Source organism: Salvelinus fontinalis, chromosome 32 (assembly GCF_029448725.1).
Source record: "Salvelinus fontinalis isolate EN_2023a chromosome 32, ASM2944872v1, whole genome shotgun sequence".
Lineage (NCBI taxonomy): Eukaryota > Metazoa > Chordata > Actinopteri > Salmoniformes > Salmonidae > Salvelinus > Salvelinus fontinalis.
In genome coordinates, this window is record NC_074696.1 from 18,101,391 (window position 1) to 18,123,634 (window position 22,244).

The 22,244-nt window shown below is 43.3% G+C and overlaps 1 protein-coding gene across 7 annotated transcripts in view; it reads left to right on the top strand.

The window, feature by feature from the left end:
• LOC129830820 (engulfment and cell motility protein 1) overlaps positions 1-22,244 on the top strand; it is a 231,173-nt gene that overhangs the window by 192,571 nt on the left and 16,358 nt on the right. For all 7 annotated transcript variants that reach the window (XM_055893574.1, XM_055893572.1, XM_055893576.1 and 4 more), the window contains one exon: positions 15,317-15,480. In XM_055893574.1, coding sequence (XP_055749549.1) covers positions 15,317-15,480 — 164 coding nt within the window. The remainder of the gene's footprint in view (positions 1-15,316; positions 15,481-22,244) is intronic.

The window sequence follows — 22,244 nt, forward strand, 5'->3', positions numbered from 1 at the left end:
GAAGGTAGGCCTTGAAATGCATCCACAGGTACACCTCCAAATGACTCAAATGATGTCAATTAGCCTACCAGAAGCTTCTAAAGCCATGACATCCTTTTCTGGAATTTTCCAAGCTGTTTAAAGGCACAGTCAACTTAGTGTATGTAAACTTCTGACCCACTGGAATTGTGATACAGTGAATGATAAGTGAAATAATCTGTCTGTAAACAATTGTTGGATAAATTACTTGTCATGCACAAAGTAGATGTCTTAACCAACTTGTCAAAACTATAGTTTGTGAACAAGACATTTGTGGAGTGGTTGAAAAACGAGTTTTAATGACTCCAACCTAAGTGTATGTAAACTTCTGACTTCAACTGTATGTGAGAGTTGATTCTCGGCCCTCACTAGCATGAAAACTAAATACAGGCACAGACTGTGTGTGGGAAATGATTTAAGACTGAGTCTCTCTCCAATACAACCCAACATTGCAGAGTTATGTGCATCCTTTCAAGCACAACCTGTGGTGAGTTATTTACAATTTTCGATGAACAATAGTTTTATATGTAAGATGGCTAAATAAAGAGCAAAATTATTGATTATTATTATATTATTATTTGTGCCCTGGTCCTATAAGAGCTCGTTGTCACTTCCCACGGGCCGGGTTGTGACAAAAAGTCACACTCATTCTTATGTTTAATAAATGTATTGTGTAGTGTGTGTGTGGCAGGCTTACAATGATGGCAAAAAACATTTGAGAGTGCGCTGACCCTGGTGCCAGAGGGGGTCCGCAGCTGGAGGTTGAATGTTTGAAGGGGTACGGGACTATAAAACTTTTGGGAACCACTGGTCTAGAAGACTCCATTCACATTTGGCCTTGTTGGATTATCCAAATAGAAATCCTCACAGGATGGGGCAATAGACTCATGCTGCTTACGTCATATCCTGACTCTGCCATCAGCACAACGCAACCGGAACCGGGATTTCGTTGGACCAGGCGATTGTTTTCCACTCCTCAATTGTCCAGTGTTGGTTATCACGTGCCCACTGGAGACGCTTCTTCTTGTTTTTAGCTGATAGGGTTTCGGTGTGGTGTGGTCGTCTGCTGCAATTGTCTGTTTGTGGCCCGTCCGTTAGCTTGCACAATTCTTGCCATTCTTCTTCGGCCTCTCATCAACAAGCTGTTTTCGCCCACAGGAATGCCGCTGAGTGGATGTTTTTTTGTTTGTCGCACGATTCTCGGTAAAACCTAGACACTATCGTGCGTGAAAAGCCCTGGAGGCCGGACGTTCTGAGATACTGGAACAGGTGCACCTGACACCGACAATCATACCACGCTCAAAGTCGCTTAGGTCACTAGTTTTGCCCATTCTAACGTTCAATCGAACAGTAACTGAATGCCTCAATGCCTGTCTGCCTGCTTTATATAGCAAGCCACTGCCTCGTGACTCACTGTCTGTAGGAGAGATCCATTTTCGTGAAAGGGGTGGTGTACCTAATAATCTGTCTAGCTCTGAGAGGCAGAGCATAGCCCTCCACCTCCCCATAGACCTTCAGTCAGTCTCCTCTCCTCCAGCACAGAGACCACACATTCCCATTCCAGGCAGGTTTTCTCTCCCTCCTACCTACAATTTCTCCATCTCTGTTTTTCCACCTTTTTCCTCCACATACACACTCTCCACCTCTGTTTCTTTTTATATCAATACTCTTCTCTCTCTACACCTCTCTCTCTCTCTCTCTCTCTACACCTCTCTCTCTACACCTCTCTCTCAATGTCTCCCCTGTTCCGTTCCTTTAGTGATGTCAGATCAGCTATTGATGTCCCATCTCTCTGCCTGTCTGCCTCCTTCCACCCTAACAAGGTTTCTGAGGGGGGGGGGGGGGGGGGGCAGGCTCAACCCCTCCTCTTGCAGATATGTGGAGGATGGAGGGGAAGGAGGTAGGGGAGAGGGAGCATTGCTGTACACTGAGGCCCTAGGGGGGCATCTCTCATCTGTCAGAGCAGTCAGCCTCACCACACGCTGAGAAGGCCAATGCTGTGCACACAAATAACGGCTGGGGTAATCAAGCAGCAATCAGCAGCGAGCTATTTGAACAGAGATGGAGACAGATAGACATTTAGATGTCATGTTGTGGTAGGGTTTGGATGTGACGTCTGGTGGCACATAGCAATATGACAGACAGAGGAGGACATTTAGATGGATGAATATTCTGATATAGATTGAATCAGAAGGCTGGGTTGTCTAACATGGGAAGGATAGAGTTAGCTGTTTATCACCACAGTGGTCATGAATGAGCAGAACTACACTGGTTGTGTGTGTAGTAATTGCCCTTAGCGGGCATCTGCAACCGACACTGCTCTTGTTTAGTTCCCAAATGGCACCCTATTCCCTATTCAGTGCACTACTTTTGACCACAGCCATATGAGCCCTTGTCAACAGTAGTGCACCATTTGTGACGCAGCCTAGGACTGCAGTGTTACACCCATGAGCCCAAATGCTTTGTAACAAAGGGTCCTAAAAGTTGTGGTAAAGAAGATATATATTTTCTTCTCCTTGAAGAGGTGAATCTGTGTGTGTGAAAGAGAGACTACCTTTACCTTGTATAGGTGTATGTTTCTTTGTTGTGTGTGTAGCAGCAGCTGTGTGTGTGTGTGTGTGTGTGTGTGTGTGTGTGTGTGTGTGTGTGTGTGTGTGTGTGTGTGTGTGTGTGTGTGTGTGTGTGTGTGTGTGTGTGTGTGTGTGTGTGTGTGTGTGTGTGTGTGTGTGTGTGGTTATGCTGACAGAATCTGCTGGTTACAGAACACCAGTCACGTCTCAGGTCATGATGTTTCTCCTTAGTTCACCTCATCTGCCTAACAAAGGATGTGTCCCAAACAGAGGCGTCATTTCAACTGAACTTAGGAAATGGCGAAATGACAGGGTTTGGGATGAGTGAAACTACAGCAGCTGTGTGATTATAAAGTTGAAGCTCATTTACTGCATTTCCATACAATTTAAAAACTCTAAAATGTTATTTGGAAAACATTATCACCCAACTGCAGTACCTTCATTTACCTCTAACACATTTGTGTCATACTGTTACTGTACAGCAGAAAATCAGTAATGGAATTAATGAATGTACTATATTTATGTGAATATTCAATGGTTTATTTTATTTTGGGAGTCTAGGACAAATGTTATGAAAACACTGACACGTTGTATAAACAACAGTCTGATGCATTGTACCATCTCGTTAGCTCGTTCTTTTTGTCAAGACTGTGTGTTAAGCTGTTGTGTGGGTCTGTGTCTATCTGTGTGTGTGTCTGAAACAGTAAAGCACATAAAACCATTGTTTCCACGATGCCGCCCTCTCAAAATGCCAACATCATGCTGCAACAGCAGCAGTAAACAGAACCTCATTGAAGCGTAAGGAAGGATCTCTCTGGAGAGCCACACACACACACCATGATGCATTGACATGGTGTGGCAGATAGAGAGTCTCTCTGCTAGGAACAACTAACAGGTCTCTAGGGGGAGGAAAGAGAGAGAGAGTGAGAGACTGCTGAACTGAGCACGATTCCTATGCCTTTACACTGAAAGAACCAGAAGTGCCCATATTCGTATAGAATCTCAGAGTAGGAGTGCTGATCTTGGATCAGTTTTGTCTTTTAGATTATAATGAATACGATTACATAGACAGGAGAGACCTGATCCTAGATCAGCAATCCTACTCTGAGGCACTTTATGAATACATGCCCAGTACTCCATCTTGTTAGAACAGTGAGGTTGGATGAGGAAAAATGTACAGGTAATGAACTAAACAAGACATATGCCAGTGACACAACTATTCATCAGGATTGATAAGTCGTTGGTTATGTGGTTGATTTAATGCAAATTAATTTCTGATCATTTTCTGACCTCTAAGATTACAAAGCAAAGACTTGTTTTCTCTCTCGTTTGTTGTAATTTTTGCAGAAAGAGAGGGATTAAGTCTGAATGGGAATGATAATGTGCATCTTCATAAATGGGTTGTGTTCATTACGGCAGAAATGTTTCATAACGTTTTTCAACAGAAAACAAAACAGACCCTTTCTGATTGGGCAAGACCAGGTAGTTCCTCCCTGATTCAGTAAGTCTTCTTTGATTTGGTGCCTAATGAACAGGACCCTGACGTCTGTCAGGTTCACCTCTGTCAAGGTGCTTCGTATTGAATGGGATGAATATTCAAACCTATATATCATTATGCAGCCCTCCCTTTGCCTGCCTGCCTGTCTTGGAGGAGGCAAATCAACTTAGACCCAGACCTGAGGGAAACGCTGAGACGGCAAAGCCCTCACTGAGAGGTGTAAATCTGTCCTCATGACGGTGGTCTCTCCCCCTTCCTCCTGGACATAAATCTTCTCTTCAGGAAACAAACAGGAGACATTGGTGTCTCATATGTATCCTCCCATCATACATAGGATACCATAGGCAGCGTTCCTCCAGAGAGGAGAGAGAATGGGATTAAACAGTCATTTAGGTTTTATCACAGTTTTCTTTCCCCTGAAGGCTGAAAGGTAGAGGAGAGGGGTTTAATACTTCCACTAGGATATGAAATAAGGCCATAGGGAAGGATGTCACTTTATTATCTCTTTGGCTGTCTCTCTTCCCCCTGTAGACTGGTTGGTGGGTGGGGTGTTAAGTGAGAAGGGAAAGGGTCATTCACCATGATTAGTGACAGGCTTCTGAGTGTCCCCAGGGAGAGCCAGGGAGGCTGTGTCATCCCCCAGCCCCCAGACACACTCTAATCCCCTCTGCTTTATGGGGGTCGTCTGGCCTCTGCGGAGAACAAGGATGAACAATAATATGTACGGCGAGACGAACAACATAAATTACAGAGCTTGATGTGGGAAGAGTTCAGGGATGTGTTCAGAAGAACACACTGTAATAAAACGCTTTGCAACAAATTATGAAAATCTGTGTTCTTGGAGTTCAGGTTGTACTTAACTTTTTTTTTTTTTTTTAAATGCCCTAATGAACATGACCCGGATGGATGCTGTCTACTAAATAGAAGGGGGTAGGGGACAGTATAGCCAAACATACTGGCTGTAGCTCTCAATGGCTCCGTTGGTAAAGCGTGGGTTTTGGGTTCAATTCCCCGGGCCAGCCATACGTAAAGTGTATGCACGCATGACTAAGTCGCTTTGGATAAAAGTTTCTGCTAAATGGAATATATAAAGCATGAAAACGGCAAAAGGCTACGTAATGCTGCTACAGCGGTAACAGGGATCGGTTCAGACGTTCACCGCTCCAGATAACTACCCAGTCCTACTCTGAAAACATGACAGCGCAGTTATTATCTTGCTATTTTCCCCACCCTGTCTTTTGCTTATATTCCAAGGTCATTGTTATGCCAAGTTTTACGCAGAGTGCTGTGATTACCGCGGCAGAACATATTTGCATCCCAGAAGATAAATCTGGATTAAAGAGTGTAATCAGCTGGAAAATTATGGATTTTTTTGGTTGGGGGTTCGGTGATACCACCCGGTTTATTGAATCTGGAATTATAAATGGGTTAATTCCTTTAATTCCTCTTTGTAGCACTCACAGCGAGCGTGGATGCCCAAATAGTGGATTTGAAGCAGGGCCGTTTCCACTCGTCTCTCTGTGAGCTACTGTTAGTTTTTTGAGACTATTATCCAAAAAACAACTGTTAAAGCCTTGGTTTGGAGGTTTTGGGGTCCTGTTGTGCTGTCTTCTCTTCACTTCCCTTCATGTTTTATTTCTCACCCCTGGCGAGGGCTCAGTCTCCATCTGGTTCGATATCACTAAGCTTTTCAGATCAGAATCCTGCACTATAATCGCCTCTTCACGCACAAAGCACACACACACCGACACACACACCGAGACAGACAGACACACACACACACTGTAAATCCTTCCCCTGGCTCTCTCTTCTCTCTCTTTTCTCCCTCTTTATGTGGATCATTCTTCATTAATGCAGTGTTGACACATGGTGGGAAGACTTGTTTGGACTTGATTGATGATTCCTGTTAACAGGAGGAGGTGCTAAGACACTGTTAGGAGAGAGAGAGGAAGAGAGGGTAACATACAGTAATTAACCATCAGCCTGTTAGTAGGAGAGAGAGGAAGAGAGGGTAACATAATTAACCATCAGCCTGTTAGAGAGAGAGAATGAGAGGGTAACAGAATTAACCATCAGCCTGTTAGTAGGAGAGCGAGGAAGCGAGGGTAACAGATTTAACCGAGTGGCTGGTCTCAGACAATCCCGCAGGTAATGAAGCCGGATGTGGAGGTCCTGGGCTGCCGTGGCTACACGTGGTCTCCGGTTGTGAGGCCGGTTGGAGGTACTTCCAAATTCTCTAAAACAACGTTGGAGGTGGCTTCTGGTAGAGACATGGCAACAGCTCTGGTGGACCTTCCTGCAATTAGCATGCCAGTTGCAGGCCCCCTGAACTTGAGACATCTGTGGCATTGTGTTGTGACAAAACTGCACATTTTAGAGTGGTCTTTTATTGTCCCCAGCACAAGGTGCACCTGTGTAATGATTACGCTGTTTAACCTGTCCCCCCCACCCCCACTGAAAAGGCAGAGCCGCGAAATTCCAAAAAATTTTTTTTTTAAATATTTAACTTTCACACATTAAAGTCCAATACAGCTAATGAAAGACACAGATCTTGTGAATCCAGCCAACATGTCCGATTTTTAAAATGTTTTACAGGGAAGACACAATATGTAAAGATGTAAATCTATTAGCTAAACACATTAGCATAATCCACCATCTTTTCTTTGTCCACCAACACCAGTAGCTATCACCAATTCGGCTAAACTAAGATATTGATAGCCACTAACCAAGAAAAAAGCTCATCAGATGACAGTCTGATAACATATTTATGGTATAGGATAGGTTTTGTTAGAAAAATGTGCATATTTCAGGTAGATGTCATAGTTTACAATTGCACCCACCGTCACAAATGGACTAGAATAAATACAATGAGCAACGTGTTTACCTAACTACTAATCATCAAACATTTCGTAAAAATACACAGCATACACTAATCGAAAGACACAGATCCTGTGAATACAGACAATATTTCAGATTTTCTAAGTGTCTTACAGCAAAAACACAATAAATTGTTATATTAGCATAGCACATGTGCAAACATTACACCAGCATTGATTCTAGCCAAAGAGAGCGATAACGTAAACATCGCCAAAATATATTAATTTTTTCACTAACCTTCTCAGAATTCTTCAGATGACACTCCTGTAACATCACATTACAACATACATATACAGTTTGTTCGAAAATGTGCATATTTAGCCACCAAAATCATGGTTAGACAATGAGAAAAGTAGCCCAGCTGGTCAGAAAATGTCCTGCGCCACATTAGACAGTGATCTAGTTGTATACATAAATACTCATAAACGTGACTAAAAAATACAGGGTGGACAGCGATTGATAGACAATTTAATTCTTAATACAATCGCGGAATTACATTTTTTAAATTATCCTTACTTTTCAATACAGTTTGCGCCAAGCGAAGCTACGTCAAACAAGATGGCGTCCTAAGCCATTAACATTTTTCGACAGAAACACGATTTATCATAATAAATTGTTCCTACTTTGAGCTGTTCTTCCATCAGAATCTTGGTCAAAGAATCCTTTCTTGGGTCTAATCGTCTTTTGGTCGAAAGCTGTCCTCTTGCCATGTTGAAATACCCATTGCGTTCGGCATGAACTGGAAGCGTGCCCAGAGATTCACAGTGTCTCAGAAATAAATGTCCCAAAATCGCACTAAACGGGTATAAATTGCTATAAAACGGTTTAAATTAACTACCTTATGATGTTTTTAACTCCTATAACGAGTAGAAACATGACCTGAGAAATATTACTGGCTCCACTAATGCTTGGAAAAAGAACGGGTCGGTGTCCACCGTGCGGCCGACGCAGCAGGAAAGGAGTGCCTACCTACACGTGTTTTTCATTTATAGTGGCTGTGATTGCGCAATCCACACCATTCAAATCGTCATCACGTAAAAGCATCCAGGGGAAGACGTAAGCAGTGTCCGTATACTCATAGCAATAACAGTGGCCTTTAAACTGACTCCAGAACAGGGGCCAAAATGTGTGAAATCTGACTCCATGTCAGGGAAATTGCTGTAGAATGAGTTCTGTTCCACTCAGAGACAAAATGTCAACGGCTATAGAAACTATAGACTGTTTTCTATCCAATAATAATAATAATATGCATATTGTACGATCAAGAATTTTGTAGGAAGCCGTTTCAAAAATTACACGATTTCCATAAATAGTGACAACAGCACCCCCTAGCCTCAACAGGTTAATCAGCTTCTTGATATGCCACACCTGTCAGGTGGATGGATTGTCTTGGCAAAGGGATAAATGTTAACTGACATGGATGTAAACAATTTTTTTGAGAAATTTGCTTTTTGTGAGTATGGAAATTCCGGAGATGTGTTATTTCCGCTGATGAAGCATGGGACCAATACTTTACATGTTGCGTTTATATGTTTGTTCAGTATATTTACAGTTGTGGCCAAAAATATTGGCACCCTTGTACTTTTTTCAAGTAACTCACAATTTTCCATAAAAATAAGTACAAATTGACCAAAGTATTTTGCCTCCACATTTCTTTATTTCACTGTTAATATTACAGAACCTTTTGTTTTTGATTCAGAAAATAAACAGAGATGGCATTGACAAAATTATTGGCATCCGAGACTTAATATTTGGTAGCACAGCCTTTGGTCAAAGTAACTGCAATCGAGAGCTTCCTATAACCATCCTGCACCTCCGTACTGGCAGTTTGGCCCACTCCTCTTGTGCAAACTGCTCCAGTTCTCCCAGATTAGAAGGGTGCCTTCTCCTAACTGTTACGCCCGTCGGAAGAAGTGGACCAAGGTGCAGCGTGGTACGTGTTCATGATTCTTTATATACTCAGAACACCAAACAAAACAACAAAAGAATAACGAACGTCACGTTCTGTGGGCTTCACAGAGCTAACAAAAAACAACATCCCACAAAACTAAGGTGGCAAAACAGGCTGCCTAAGTATGACTCCCAATCAGAGACAACGATAGACAGCTGTCCCTGATTGATAACCATACTCGGCCAAAACATAGAAATAAAGAACATAGAGTTTCCCACCCGAGTCACACCCTGACCGACCAAACATAGAGAATAAAAAGATCTCTACGGTCAGGGCGTGACACTAACTGCTGTTTTTTCGGATCTCTCCACATGTTGTCAATGGGATTTAGATCTGGACTCATTGCTGGTCACTTCAGAACAGTCCAGCGTTTTGTCTTGAACCATTCCTGGGTGCTTTTTGAAGTGTGTTTAGAGTCATTATCCTGCTGGAAGATCAATGACCTTTCGACGGAGACCCAGCTTTCTGACACTGGGTCCAACATTGCTCTTCAAAATTCCTTGGTATTCTCTTGATTTCATAATGCCATGCACACGTTCAAGGCATCCAGTGCCAGAGGTAGCAAAGCAACCCCAAAACATCACTGAACATTCTCTATGTTTGACTGTAGGGAAGTTGTTCTTTTATTTGAAGGCTTCCCTACCTTAGTCACAGCACAACTGATTTGCTCAAACTCATTAAGAAGGAAAGAAATTCCACAAATAAACGATTTAACAAGGCCCACTTGTTAATTGAAATGCATTCCAGGTGGCTATCTCATGAAGCTGGTTGAGAAAATGCCAAGAGTATGCAAACCTGTCATGAAGGTAAAGCGTGGCTACTTTGAAAATTCTAAAATATATTTTGATTGGTTTAACACTTTTTTGGTTACTACATGATTCCATATTTGTTATTTCATAGTTTTTATGTCTTCACTATTATTCTACAATGTAGAAAATAGTAAAAATAAAGAAAATCCCTGGAATGAGTAGGTCTGTCCAAACTTTTGATTGGTACTGTATATATGTTTGGTCACATTCCAGGGTTATTTCCAGGGTTTTTCTTTATTTTTACTATTTTCTACATTGTAGAATAATAGTGAAGACATCAAAACTATGAGTGCTGCATTAGATGACCTGGCCTCCACAATCGCCCGACCTCAACCCAATTGAGATGGTTTGGGATGAGTTGGACCGCAGAGTGAAGGAAAAGCAGCTAACAAATGCTTAGCATATGTGGGAACTGCTTCAAGACTGTTGGAAAAGCATTCCAGGTGAAGCTGGTTGAGAGACTGCCAAGAGTGTGCAAAGTTGTCATCAAGGCAAAGGGTGGCTACTTTGAATAATCTAAAATCTCTATGAGCTTTGCACACCTGGATTGTACAATATTTGCACATTATTCATTTTAAAATTCAAGCTCTGTTAGGTTGGTTCTTGATCATTGCTAGACAGCCATTTTCAAGTCTTAGCATAGATTTTCCAAGACGATTTAAGTCAAAACTTCAACTAGGCCACTCAAACATTACATTTCGTCTTGGTAAGCAACTCCAGTATATATTTGGTCTTGTGTTTTAGGTTATTGTCCTGCTGAAAGCTGAATTTGTCTCCCAGTGTCTGTTGAAAAGCAGACTGAACAAGGTTTTCCTCTAGGAGTTTGCCTGTGCTTAGTTCTTTTCCGTTTCTTTTTATAAAAAAGACCTTCCAAGTCCTTGCCGATGACAAGCATACCCATAACATGCTGCAGCCACCACCATGCTTTAAAATATGGTACTCAGTATTGTGTTGTTTTCGATTTGCCCCTAACATAATGCTTTGTGGTCAGGACATAAAGTTAATTTATTTTCCAAATTCTTTGCAATTTTTACTTTAGTGCGTTATTGCAAACAAGATGCATGTTTTGGAATATTTTTATTCTTTACAGGATTGCCATAACAAAGGGGTTGAATAGTCAGCCTGTAAGGCACGTTCACGCAGATGAGCAGGGACCCTGGGCATCTTTCTTTTGGTGTTTTTCAGAGTCAGTAGAAAGGCCTCTTTAGTGTCCTAAGTTTTCATAACTGTGACCTTAATTGCCTACCGTCTGTAAGCTGTTAGTGTCTTAACGGCCGTTCCACGGGTGCATGTTCATTAGTTGTTTATGGTTCATTGAACAAGCATGGGAAGCAGTGTTTAAACCCTTTACAATTCAGATCTGTGAAGTTATTTAGATTTTTACGAATTATCTTTGAAAGACAGGGTCCTGAATAAGGGATGTTTCTTTTTTTGCTGAGTTTATATATGATGGTGTGTGTGTATAGACAGTATGGACACTATATGAATGGAAAACGTGTGTACAGCAGTAGTTACATAGGATGAGCCATGACTAAAATACAGTATATACAGTTGAAGTCAGAAGTTTACATACACTTAGGTTGGAGTCATTAAAACTCGTTTTCAACCACTCCACAAATTTCTTCTTAACAAACTATAGTTTTGGCAAGTCGGTTAGGACATCTACTTTGTGCATGACACAAGTCATTTTGCCAACAATTGTTTACAGACAGATTATTTCACTTATAATTCACTGTATCACAATTCCAGTGGGTCAGAAGTTTACATACACTAAGTTGACTGTGCCTTTAAACAGCTTGGAAAATTACAGAAAATTATGTCATGGCTTTAGAAGCTTCTGATAGACTAATTGACATCATTTGAGTCAGTTGGAGGTGTTTCCCTGTGGATGTATTTCAAGGCCTACCTTCAAACTCAGTGCCTCTTTGCTTGACATCATGGGAAAATCAAAAGAAATCAGCCAGCAATTTCCAAACGCCTGAAGGTACCACGTTCAACTGTACAAACAATAGTACGCAAGTATAAACACCATGAGACCATTCAGCCATCATACCGCTCAGGAAGGAGACGCGTTCTGTCTCCTAGAGATGAAGGTACTTTGGTGCGAAAAGTGCAAATCAATCCCAGAACAACAGCAAAGGACCTTGTGAAGTTGCTGCAGGAAACAGGTACAAAGTATCTATATCTACAGTAAAACGAGTCCTATATCGACATAACCTGAAAGGCCGCTCAGCAAAGAAGATGCTACTGCTCCAAAACCACCATTAAAAAAGCCACGGTTTGCAACTGCACATGGGGACAAAGATTGTTATTTTTGAAGAAATGTCCTCTGGTCTGATGAAACAAAAATAGAACTGTTTGGCCATAATTGTTATGTTTGGAGGACAAAGGGGGATGCTTGCAAGCCGAAGAACACCATCCCAATCGTTAAGCACGTCAGTGGCAGCATCATGTTGTGGGGGTGCTTTGCTGCAGGAGGGACTGGTGCACTTCACAAAATAGATGGAAACATGAGGAGGGAAATTATTTGGATATATTGAAGCAACATCTCAAGACATCAGTCAGGAAATTAAAGCTTGGTCGCAAATGGGTCTTCCAAATGGACAATGACCCCAAGCATACTTCCAAAGTTGTGGCAAAATGGCTTAAGGACAACAAAGGCAAGGTATTGGAGTGGCCATCACAAAGTCCTGACCTAAATCTTCTAGAAAATTTGTGGGCAGAACTGAAAAAGGGTGTGCGAGCAAGGAGGCCTACAAACCTGACTCGGTTACACCAGCTCTGTCAGGAGGAATTGGCCAAAATTCACCAACTTTTTGTGGGAAGCTTGTGGAAGGCTACTTGAAACATTTGACCCAAGTTAAACAATTCAAAGGCAATGCTACCAAATACTAATTGAGTGTATATAAACTTCTGACCCACTGGGAATGTGAAGAAAGAAATAAAACCTGATATAAATAATTCTCTCTACTATTTTTCTGACATTTCACATTCTTAAAATAAAGTGGTGATCTTAACTGACCTAAGACAGGGAATCTTTACGAGGATTCACATTTTTACTGTGAAACTGAGTTAAAATGTATTTGTCTAAGGTGTAGGTAAACTTCTGACTTCAACTGTACATATAAAGTGGGTGAAACAGTATGTAAACAGTACTAAAGTGACCAGTGTCCACTGACATTAGGGTGGTAGCCAGCTAGTACCTGTGACCAAAGTTCAAGGCAGGGTACTGGGTGGAGGCAGGCTAGTGGTGACTATTTAACATTCTGATGGCCTGGAATTTGATAAACAGCTTCTGTCTTTCAGTCCCAGCTTTGATGCACCTATACTGTCTCCTCTTTTTAGTGGGGTGAAGTGGCCGTGGCTGAGGTTATTGATGTTCTTTTTGGCTTCCTGTGACACCGGGTGCTGTAGTTGTCCTGAAGGGCAGGCAGTGTGCTCCCGATGATGCGTCGGGTAGACCTCACCATCCTCTGGAGAGCCCTGAGGTTGCGGGCGGTGCAGTTGCCGTACCAGGTGGTGCAGTTGCCGTACCAGGCGGTGATACAGCCCGGCAGGATGCTCTCAATAGTGCATCTGTATAAATTTGTAAGAGTTTTAGGGCCCAAGACAAATTTCTTCAGCCTCCTGATGTTGTTGCGCCTTCTTCACAACACTGTCTGTGTGAAGGGACCATTTCAGGTCGTCAGTGATGTGCACGCCGAGGACTTTTGTAACCTCTCCACTGCGGCCCCGTCAACGTGGATGGGGGCATGCTCTCGCTACTAGCTCCTGTATTCCATGATCAGCTCCTTCGTTTAGTTGAGGAAGAGGTTATTTTCCTGGCACCACTTTGCCAAGCCTCTCGCCTCCTCCCTCTATGCTGTCTTGTCATTGTTGCAATCTTGATTAAGTTAGAGACGTGCAAGGCCACGCAGTCATGGGTGAACAGGGAGTACAGGAGTGGGCTGAGCACGTACCCCTGTGGGGCCCCCGTGTTGAGGATCAGTGTGGCGGAGGTGGTGTTGCCTACCTTCTCCACTTGGGTTCATCCCATCAGGAAGTCCAGGACTTGTGCAGGGAGGGCTTTAGACTCAGGGCCTTGAGCTTAGATGTGCTTGGAGTGCTTGGAGTGCACTATGGTGTTAAACACTGAGCTGTAGCTGATGACCAGCATTCTTACAAAGGTATTCCGCTTGTCCAGGTTGGATAGGGCAGTGTGCAGTGCAATGGAGATTGCGTTGTCCATGGATCTGTTGGGGGCGGTATGTGAATTGTAGTGGGTCTAGGGTGTTGGGTAAGGTGGAGGTTATATGGTCCTTAACTAGCCTCTAACAAGCACTTCATGATGACAGAAGTGAGTGCTACGGGGCGATAGTCATTTAGTTCAGTTACCTTCGCTTTCTTGTATAGGAACAATGGTGGACATCTTGAAGCAAGTGGAGACAACAGACTGGTATATGGGGAGATTGAATATGTCCGTAAACACTCCAGCCAGCTGGTCTGCACCTGCTCTGAGGACATGACTTGGATTCTGTCTGGGCCGGCAACCTTGCAAGGGTTAACACGCTTAAATGACGTGCTCACGTCAGCCACAGAGAACGAGAACAGTCCTATTGAGCTGAGGGGGTCCGTGTTGGCAGCACGTTTTCCTCGAAGCGGAGAAGGTGTTTAGCTCAAGCGAGGGATCGGTGTCTGCGACATGGGTCACAGAGGAGTTTATTCTACAGTCATAACAGCATGTTACACGTTCCTTTCAGTAGAACATGTTATTGGTGTGATCTGTGGTCATCTAAATATCAATGATGGAATTGTCTCCTGTTAAATTCCTGTTTAATAAATGTGCATGTTTAGTGTACCTGGCTCACTCGAAGATTTGGGCTCTAATTGTGTGAGCACTGATCGCACTGCTCCTACAGTCAGAGCAAACAGCGGGTACCTTCCCTATATAGTGAACTACTTTTGACCAGGGCCCATTGGGCTCTGTTCAAAAGTAGTGCACTATATATGGAATAGGGTGCCTTTTGGGACACAGACGAGTCCTTTGGAGCGTGACAGCAGCCCGTGTCGTCCCAGACTGACAGGTCCTTTGATATGCTGATCATTTGCTTGTTCGTCTGGCTTTCTGCCGCAGGCGTTCACTTCCTCCCCTTCTCACATCGTGTCTCTCTCGCTCCGCTCCTGCTATTCTCCTGAGCTCTGCAAACATCCTAGAGAACAGATACGTTTTGAGCTGGGATGTTTGCCTGAGAGCTCTAAAGAGTGATCTGAAAATGTCCACTGAGACGTCTTTCATATATATTCTAATAGCTGTGTGCAAGTAATAAAAATACAAATATTCCATCCAAAGTGCCTTCATAAAATGGCATCTTTCCATCACATCATGGGACGGTTTCCTAGACAGACAGAGATTCATCCTAGTCCAAAAAATCTATTTTAATGAAGAACCTCCATTGAGAATGCTTTCTAGACCAGGTCGAAGATAAATCTGTGTCTGGGAAACCAGCCCCATATGTGTAACTTAGGTTTCCTTCTCTCTCTACCTCCTATCCAGACATTCAAGGTCTTTCCACCTCTCCACTCTTCTGAATCCCCCTCTTTCTTCTCCTCTTAGGTGATGCAGGTGGTGAGGGATCAGATCATGCGAGCGCTGACACAGAAGCCTAATTCCCTGGACCAGTTGAAGAGTCGCTTGCAGAACCTGAGTTACACTGAGATTCTGAAGATACGCCAGTCTGAGAGGATGAACCAAGAAGACTTCCAGTCCCGCCCCATCCTGTGAGTCTACTGTGTGTGTGTGTGTGTGTGTGTGTGTGTGTGTGTGTGTGTGTGTGTGTGTGTGTGTGTGTGTGTGTGTGTGTGTGTGTGTGTGTGTGTGTGTGTGTGTGTGTGTGTGTGTGTGTGTGTGGATGGGAAAGGGGGATACCTCGTCAATTGTACAACTGAATACATCCCGGGTGGCACAGCGGTCTAAGGCACTTCCTCTCAGTGCGAGGCATCAGTACAGACCCTGGTTCGATTCCAGGCTGCATCACAACCAGCCGTGATTGGGAGTCCCAAAGGGCGGCGCACAATTGGCCCAGCGTCGTCCGGGGTAGGCCGTCATTGTAAATAAGAATTTGTTCTTAACCTGAGACGTTAGCGTCCCACCTCTTCAACAGCCAGTGAAACTGCTGGGTGCCAAATTCAAATACAGAAATAGTCATTATAAAATTTCAGAAAACAAAACATATTTTACTTAGGTTTAAAGATTAACTTCTTGTGAATCCAACCACGGTGTCAGATTTAAAAAATGCTTTACGGCGAAAGTATAACTTACGATTATTTGAGAACATAGCCCAGCAGACAAATCATTACAAACAGTAACCAGCCAAGTAGAAGAGTTACACAAGTCAGAAATAGAGATAAAATGAATCCCTTTGATGATATTCATATGGTTGCACTCAGCAGACATTAATTTACTCAATAAATGTTCCTTTTGTTCGATAAAGTCTCTTTATATCCAAAAACCTCAGTTTTGTTTGTGCGTTTTCTTCAGTAATCCACAGGCTCAAACGCAGTCAAAACAGGCAGACAAAAACATCCAAATTGTATCTGTAAAGTTCATAGAAACATGTCAGACGATGTTTATATTCAATCTATTATATTCAAAACAAAGGTTGATTTTAGCCTAAATAATTGCTAATATTTCAACCGGACAATAACGTCGTAAATATGAAAGGTAAACAAGAAAGGCACTCTCTCGATCGCGCACATGAAAAAGCTCTGTGACACTTTAGGGTCCACTCACTCAGACTGCCCTTACTTCCTCATTTTTCAGAATACAAGCCTGAAACAATTTCTAAAGACTGTTGACATCCACTAGAAGGCATAGGAACTGCAATTTGAGTCCTAAGTCAATGGATACTGTAATGGCATTGAATAGAAAACTACAAAACCAACAAACTACAAAAACTTCCCGAATGGATTTTTCTCAGGTTTTCGCCTGCCAAATCAGTTCTGTTATACTCACAGACACTATCTTAACAGTTTTGGAAACTTTAGAGTGTTTTCTATACAAATGTACCAGTTATATGCATATCATATCTTCTGGGCCCGAGAAGCAGGCAGTTTAAATTGGGGATGCTTTTCATCCAAAATTCCGAATGCTGCCCCCTACCCTAGAGAAGTTAACTGACTTGCCTAGTTAAATAAATACTGAAACATGTCTTCCACATTTAACCCAACCCCTCTGAATCAGAGAGGTGCGGGGGGGGCTGCCTTAATCAACGTCATCAGTGCCCGGTTAACTGCCTTTCTCAGGGGCAAAGCAACAGGTTTTTACCATGTCAGCTTGGGGATTCGATCCTATGGTCCACTCAATAGGAAAATATGTAACTGCTTGAGAAGGACGCAGCAATCAGTGATATTGCTGTCTAGATGTTGTCACAATTCTTCAGTAAAAGAAGACAAAAACGTTGAGGCAGTGAGAGAGAAGAAAGGAAATAGCTGCTAATATTCATGACATGGATGTCCTCATGCCCCATCCTTTATCCAGTCCAAAAACAGACGAAAACAAAGGGAACAAGAGACAATATGACTGTGGAAGAAAGGAAACACGTTAGTTAATACTAATTTAATAAAACGTCCCTCCACCCTCGCTCATTTCCATCCTTTATCCATTTGTTCATATAATGTCGGCTATTGGCACAGCACACCTGCGTTCGGTTCCCCTCAGGGTTGAACATCTGCATTAAAATCGAATTTGTCTGCAAATGGTGTTCTGAGTGAATACTCCATTACGGTCTTATAGTGCATTAGACTAGAGAGAGTGTGTGTGTTCAGTTCTATTAAAGCACTCATTAACTGCTTATGGATAAAGTCATGGTAATGAAGAACATTGTTTGTCCTGTCACTATATTTTAAGGAATGGGGAATCTAGCTGCATTGAAAATCATTTCATACAGCCAGCTTGGTCTCTGAAGAACCGAACAGTGGCATTTATCGAGCTGATATTGATCATGTGAAAGGGTAATTATTATTGGAGAAATGAGGGAGGGGAAATGGTTTTAGCTTTTAGACGGTTATCGTCAGATGTTTGGGACGTGGGGTTGTTCAAACGTTAGGATTGCAATGTGCTGGAAAGCAAGACCAGTGTAACATTTACCTTCTGTAAGGGCACTCACTCATTAGACCAGCTTATATAAACAGGGTCTTAAAAAGAATGAATATTCCATTCATTAGTGCAGAGGAAACATTTATGAGAGAAGGTGTTCGGCTGCGTCTCATATGGTTCCATATTTCCTACATAGGGCCCTTGGTCAAAAGTAGTGCACTTAATGTACAGCTTTACCTAATGTAATCTACAATACAGTAACTGTATAGAAGGGGAGAAAAGTAATTTAGAATTCATTCTTGAATCCTCCATATCATTTTGGTTCAATATTTCACGCTTCAATATTGAAGTACGTTTCCATTTCTATTTGGATTCCACTCCCATCTCAGTGGGTCCTGCCACTCTACTCTATATTATCTACAGTATGTAGCCTTTGAAAGAGCTAATTTATGTGTTTTTCAGAGGTGAAGAGTGAATGAGATTGAGCTGCAATGAATCTGATTTATAAAATGTCAGTGCCACTGAGACACAGACACGGCGACAGACAAAGACGATTTCACTGTGTGGATTAACTGAATCCTTAGCGTCCCCTCCCACTGACAGTTATCAGAGTAGGGTGAAGTTGCCCCTAGATGCTGATCTTGGGTCAGTTTAGCATTTTCCTCACTAGGATTGGGGGAGAGGAAGCTGATCCTCGATCTGTACCTAGGGGAAACTTCAACCTTACATGTATGTCTACTCAACATCCAACTACAGATCAATGTAATGACATAGTCCACTGATAATCAGAAAGCACAGAGCCAGTGGAAATAATTGCTAGGGGAAGGCACAGAGAGCCTGACCTAATGAGAAAGAGAATCTGATTCGACAGTCAGCTCCACAGCAGCCCTCTGATAGGCTGTTTTTTCCACATCAGAGTCCTGACTGGCTGGGAAGTTATGGGACTATGTGGGCCCTGCGTGTTTCCCCAGTCAGAGGAGGTTTCATGTCTAATTCATGTTGGCTGGATGTTAGGAGCTGTGTTCAGAGCTTTCATATGCAGAGGAAGAGCACGCAGAGAAACCGACATGCTAGGCTAAATGACAGATCACTGCAGGGGGCTGTGCATCTCGCTCCGGGGGATTGGATGTGCGTGCGTGTGTGTGTGTGTCTGCGTTTGTGTATGCGTGTTCCTCTTATGTTTTCCCACCTCACCATATGTGGTCCTAGCACTCATAATGCTTTGTGTGTGGACAGAGTCAGTTGTTTATGTTTCCAGTTTGAATAGTGCAGTTCTATTCTAATAGGTCGTCTGGTTAGTACGCCTAATTCCAGTTTGCCTCAGCCTTTGACTGAGACTGATTTTAGACCTGGGACACCAGGTGGGTGATTCCCCTCTAGTCAAGGACTGATTTAGACCTGGGACACCAGGTGGGTGATTCCCCTCTAGTCAAGGACTGATTTAGACCTGGGATACCAGGTGGGTGATTCCCCTCTAGTCAAGGACTGATTTAGACCTGGGATGCCAGGTGGGTGATTCCCCTCTAGTCAAGGACTGATTTAGTGGGTGCAATTAATGATCAGATAGAACAGAAAACCAGCAGGCTCCGGTCCTCATAGGGTAAGAGTTGACTGACACTGCTCTAAATAGTGCACTATTTTGACCAGGGAATAGGGGGCCATTTGAGACAACACCCAGTGTGTGCTGTGCCAGTGAGTCTCTATCTCTCTCTCTTACTGACTGACTGGTCTCTGTTACACTGACTGACTGGTCTCTGTGTTACACTGACTGGTCTCTGTTTTCTCTGTTACACTGACTGACTGGTCCCTGTGTTACTGACTGACTGGTTCCTGTTCTCTTTGTGTTACTGACTGACTGGTCTCTGTTTTCTCTGTTACACTGACTGACTGGTCTCTGTGTTACACTGACTGACTGGTCTCTGTGTTACACTGACTGACTGGTCTCTGTGTTACACTGACTGACTGGTCTCTGTGTTACTGACTGACTGGTCTCTGTTTTCTCTGTTACACTGACTGACTGGTCTCTGTGTTACACTGACTGACTGGTCTCTGTGTTACTGACTGACTGGTCTCTGTTTTCTCTGTTACACTGACTGACTGGTTCCTGTGATACTGACTGACTGGTCTCTGTGTTACTGACTCTGGTCTCTGTTTTCTCTGTTACACTGACTGACTGGTTCCTGTGATACTGACTGACTGGTCTCTGTGTTACACTGACTGACTGGTCTCTGTGTTACACTGACTGACTGGTCTCTGTGTTACTGACTGACTGGTCTTTGTTTTCTCTGTTACACTGACTGACTGGTTCCTGTGATACTGACTGACTGGTCTCTGTGTTACACTGACTGACTGGTCTCTGTGTTACTGACTGACTGGTCTCTGTTTTCTCTGTTACACTGACTGACTGGTCTCTGTGTTACTGACTGACTGGTCTCTGTGTTACTGACTGACTGGTCTCTGTGTTACTGACTGACTGCTCTCTGTGATACTGACTGACTGGTCTCTGTGTTACTGAGTGACTGGTCTCTGTGTTACTGACTCTGGTCTCTGTTTTCTCTGTTACACTGACTGACTGGTTCCTGTGATACTGACTGACTGGTCTCTGTGTTACACTGACGGACTGGTCTCTGTGTTACTGACTGACTGGTCTTTGTTTTCTCTGTTACACTGACTGACTGGTTCCTGTGATACTGACTGACTGGTCTCTGTGTTACACTGACTGACTGGTCTCTGTGTTACACTGACTGACTGGTCTCTGTGTTACACTGACTGACTGGTCTCTGTGTTACACTGACTGACTGGTCTCTGTGTTACACTGACTGACTGGTCTCTGTGTTACACTGACTGACTGGTCTCTGTGTTACACTGACTGACTGGTCTCTGTGTTACACTGACTGACTGGTCTCTGTGTTACACTGACTGACTAGTCTCTGTGTTACACTGACTGACTGGTCTCTGTGTTACTGACTGACTGGTCTCTGTGTTACTGACTGACTGGTCTCTGTGTTACTGACTGACTGGTCTCTGTGATACTGACTGACTGGTCTCTGTGTTACACTGACTGACTGGTCTCTGTGTTACACTGACTGACTGGTCTCTGTGTTACACTGACTGACTGGTCTCTGTGTTACTGACTGACTGGTCTCTGTTTTCTCTGTTACACTGACTGACTGGTCTCTGTGTTACTGACTGACTGGTCTCTGTGTTACTGACTGACTGGTCTCTGTGTTACTGACTGACTTGTTCCTGTGTTACTGAGTGAATGGTCTCTGTGTTACTGACTGGCTGGTCTCTGTTACACTGACTGACTGGTTCCTGTGATACTGACTGACTGGTCTCTGTGTTACACTGACTGACTGGTCTCTGTGTTACTGACTGACTGGTCTCTGTTTTCTCTGTTACACTGACTTACTGGTCTCTGTATTACTGACTGACTGGTCTCTGTGTTACTGACTGACTGGTCTCTGTGTTACTGACTGACTGGTCTCTGTGATACTGACTGACTGGTCTCTGTGTTACTGAGTGACTGGTCTCTGTGTTACTGACTCTGGTCTCTGTTTTCTCTGTTACACTGACTGACTGGTTCCTGTGATACTGACTGACTGGTCTCTGTGTTACACTGACGGACTGGTCTCTGTGTTACTGACTGACTGGTCTTTGTTTTCTCTGTTACACTGACTGACTGGTTCCTGTGATACTGACTGACTGGTCTCTGTGTTACACTGACTGACTGGTCTCTGTGTTACACTGACTGACTGGTCTCTGTGTTACACTGACTGACTGGTCTCTGTGTTACACTGACTGACTGGTCTCTGTGTTACACTGACTGACTGGTCTCTGTGTTACACTGACTGACTGGTCTCTGTGTTACACTGACTGACTGGTCTCTGTGTTACACTGACTGACTGGTCTCTGTGTTACACTGACTGACTGGTCTCTGTGTTACACTGACTGACTGGTCTCTGTGTTACACTGACTGACTGGTCTCTGTGTTACACTGACTGACTGGTCTCTGTGTTACACTGACTGACTGGTCTCTGTGTTACTGACTGACTGTTCTCTGTGTTACACTGACTGACTGGTCTCTGTGTTACACTGACTGACTGGTCTCTGTGTTACTGACTGACTGGTCTCTGTTTTCTCTGTTACACTGACTGACTGGTCTCTGTGTTACTGACTGACTGGTCTCTGTGTTACTGACTGACTTGTTCCTGTGTTACTGAGTGAATGGTCTCTGTGTTACTGACTGGCTGGTCTCTGTTACACTGACTGACTGGTTCCTGTGATACTGACTGACTGGTCTCTGTGTTACACTTACTTGACTGGTCTCTGTGTTACTGACTGACTGGTCTCTGTGTTACACTGACTGACTGGTCTCTGTGTTACACTGACTGACTGGTCTCTGTGTTACACTGACTGACTGGTCTCTGTGTTACACTGACTGACT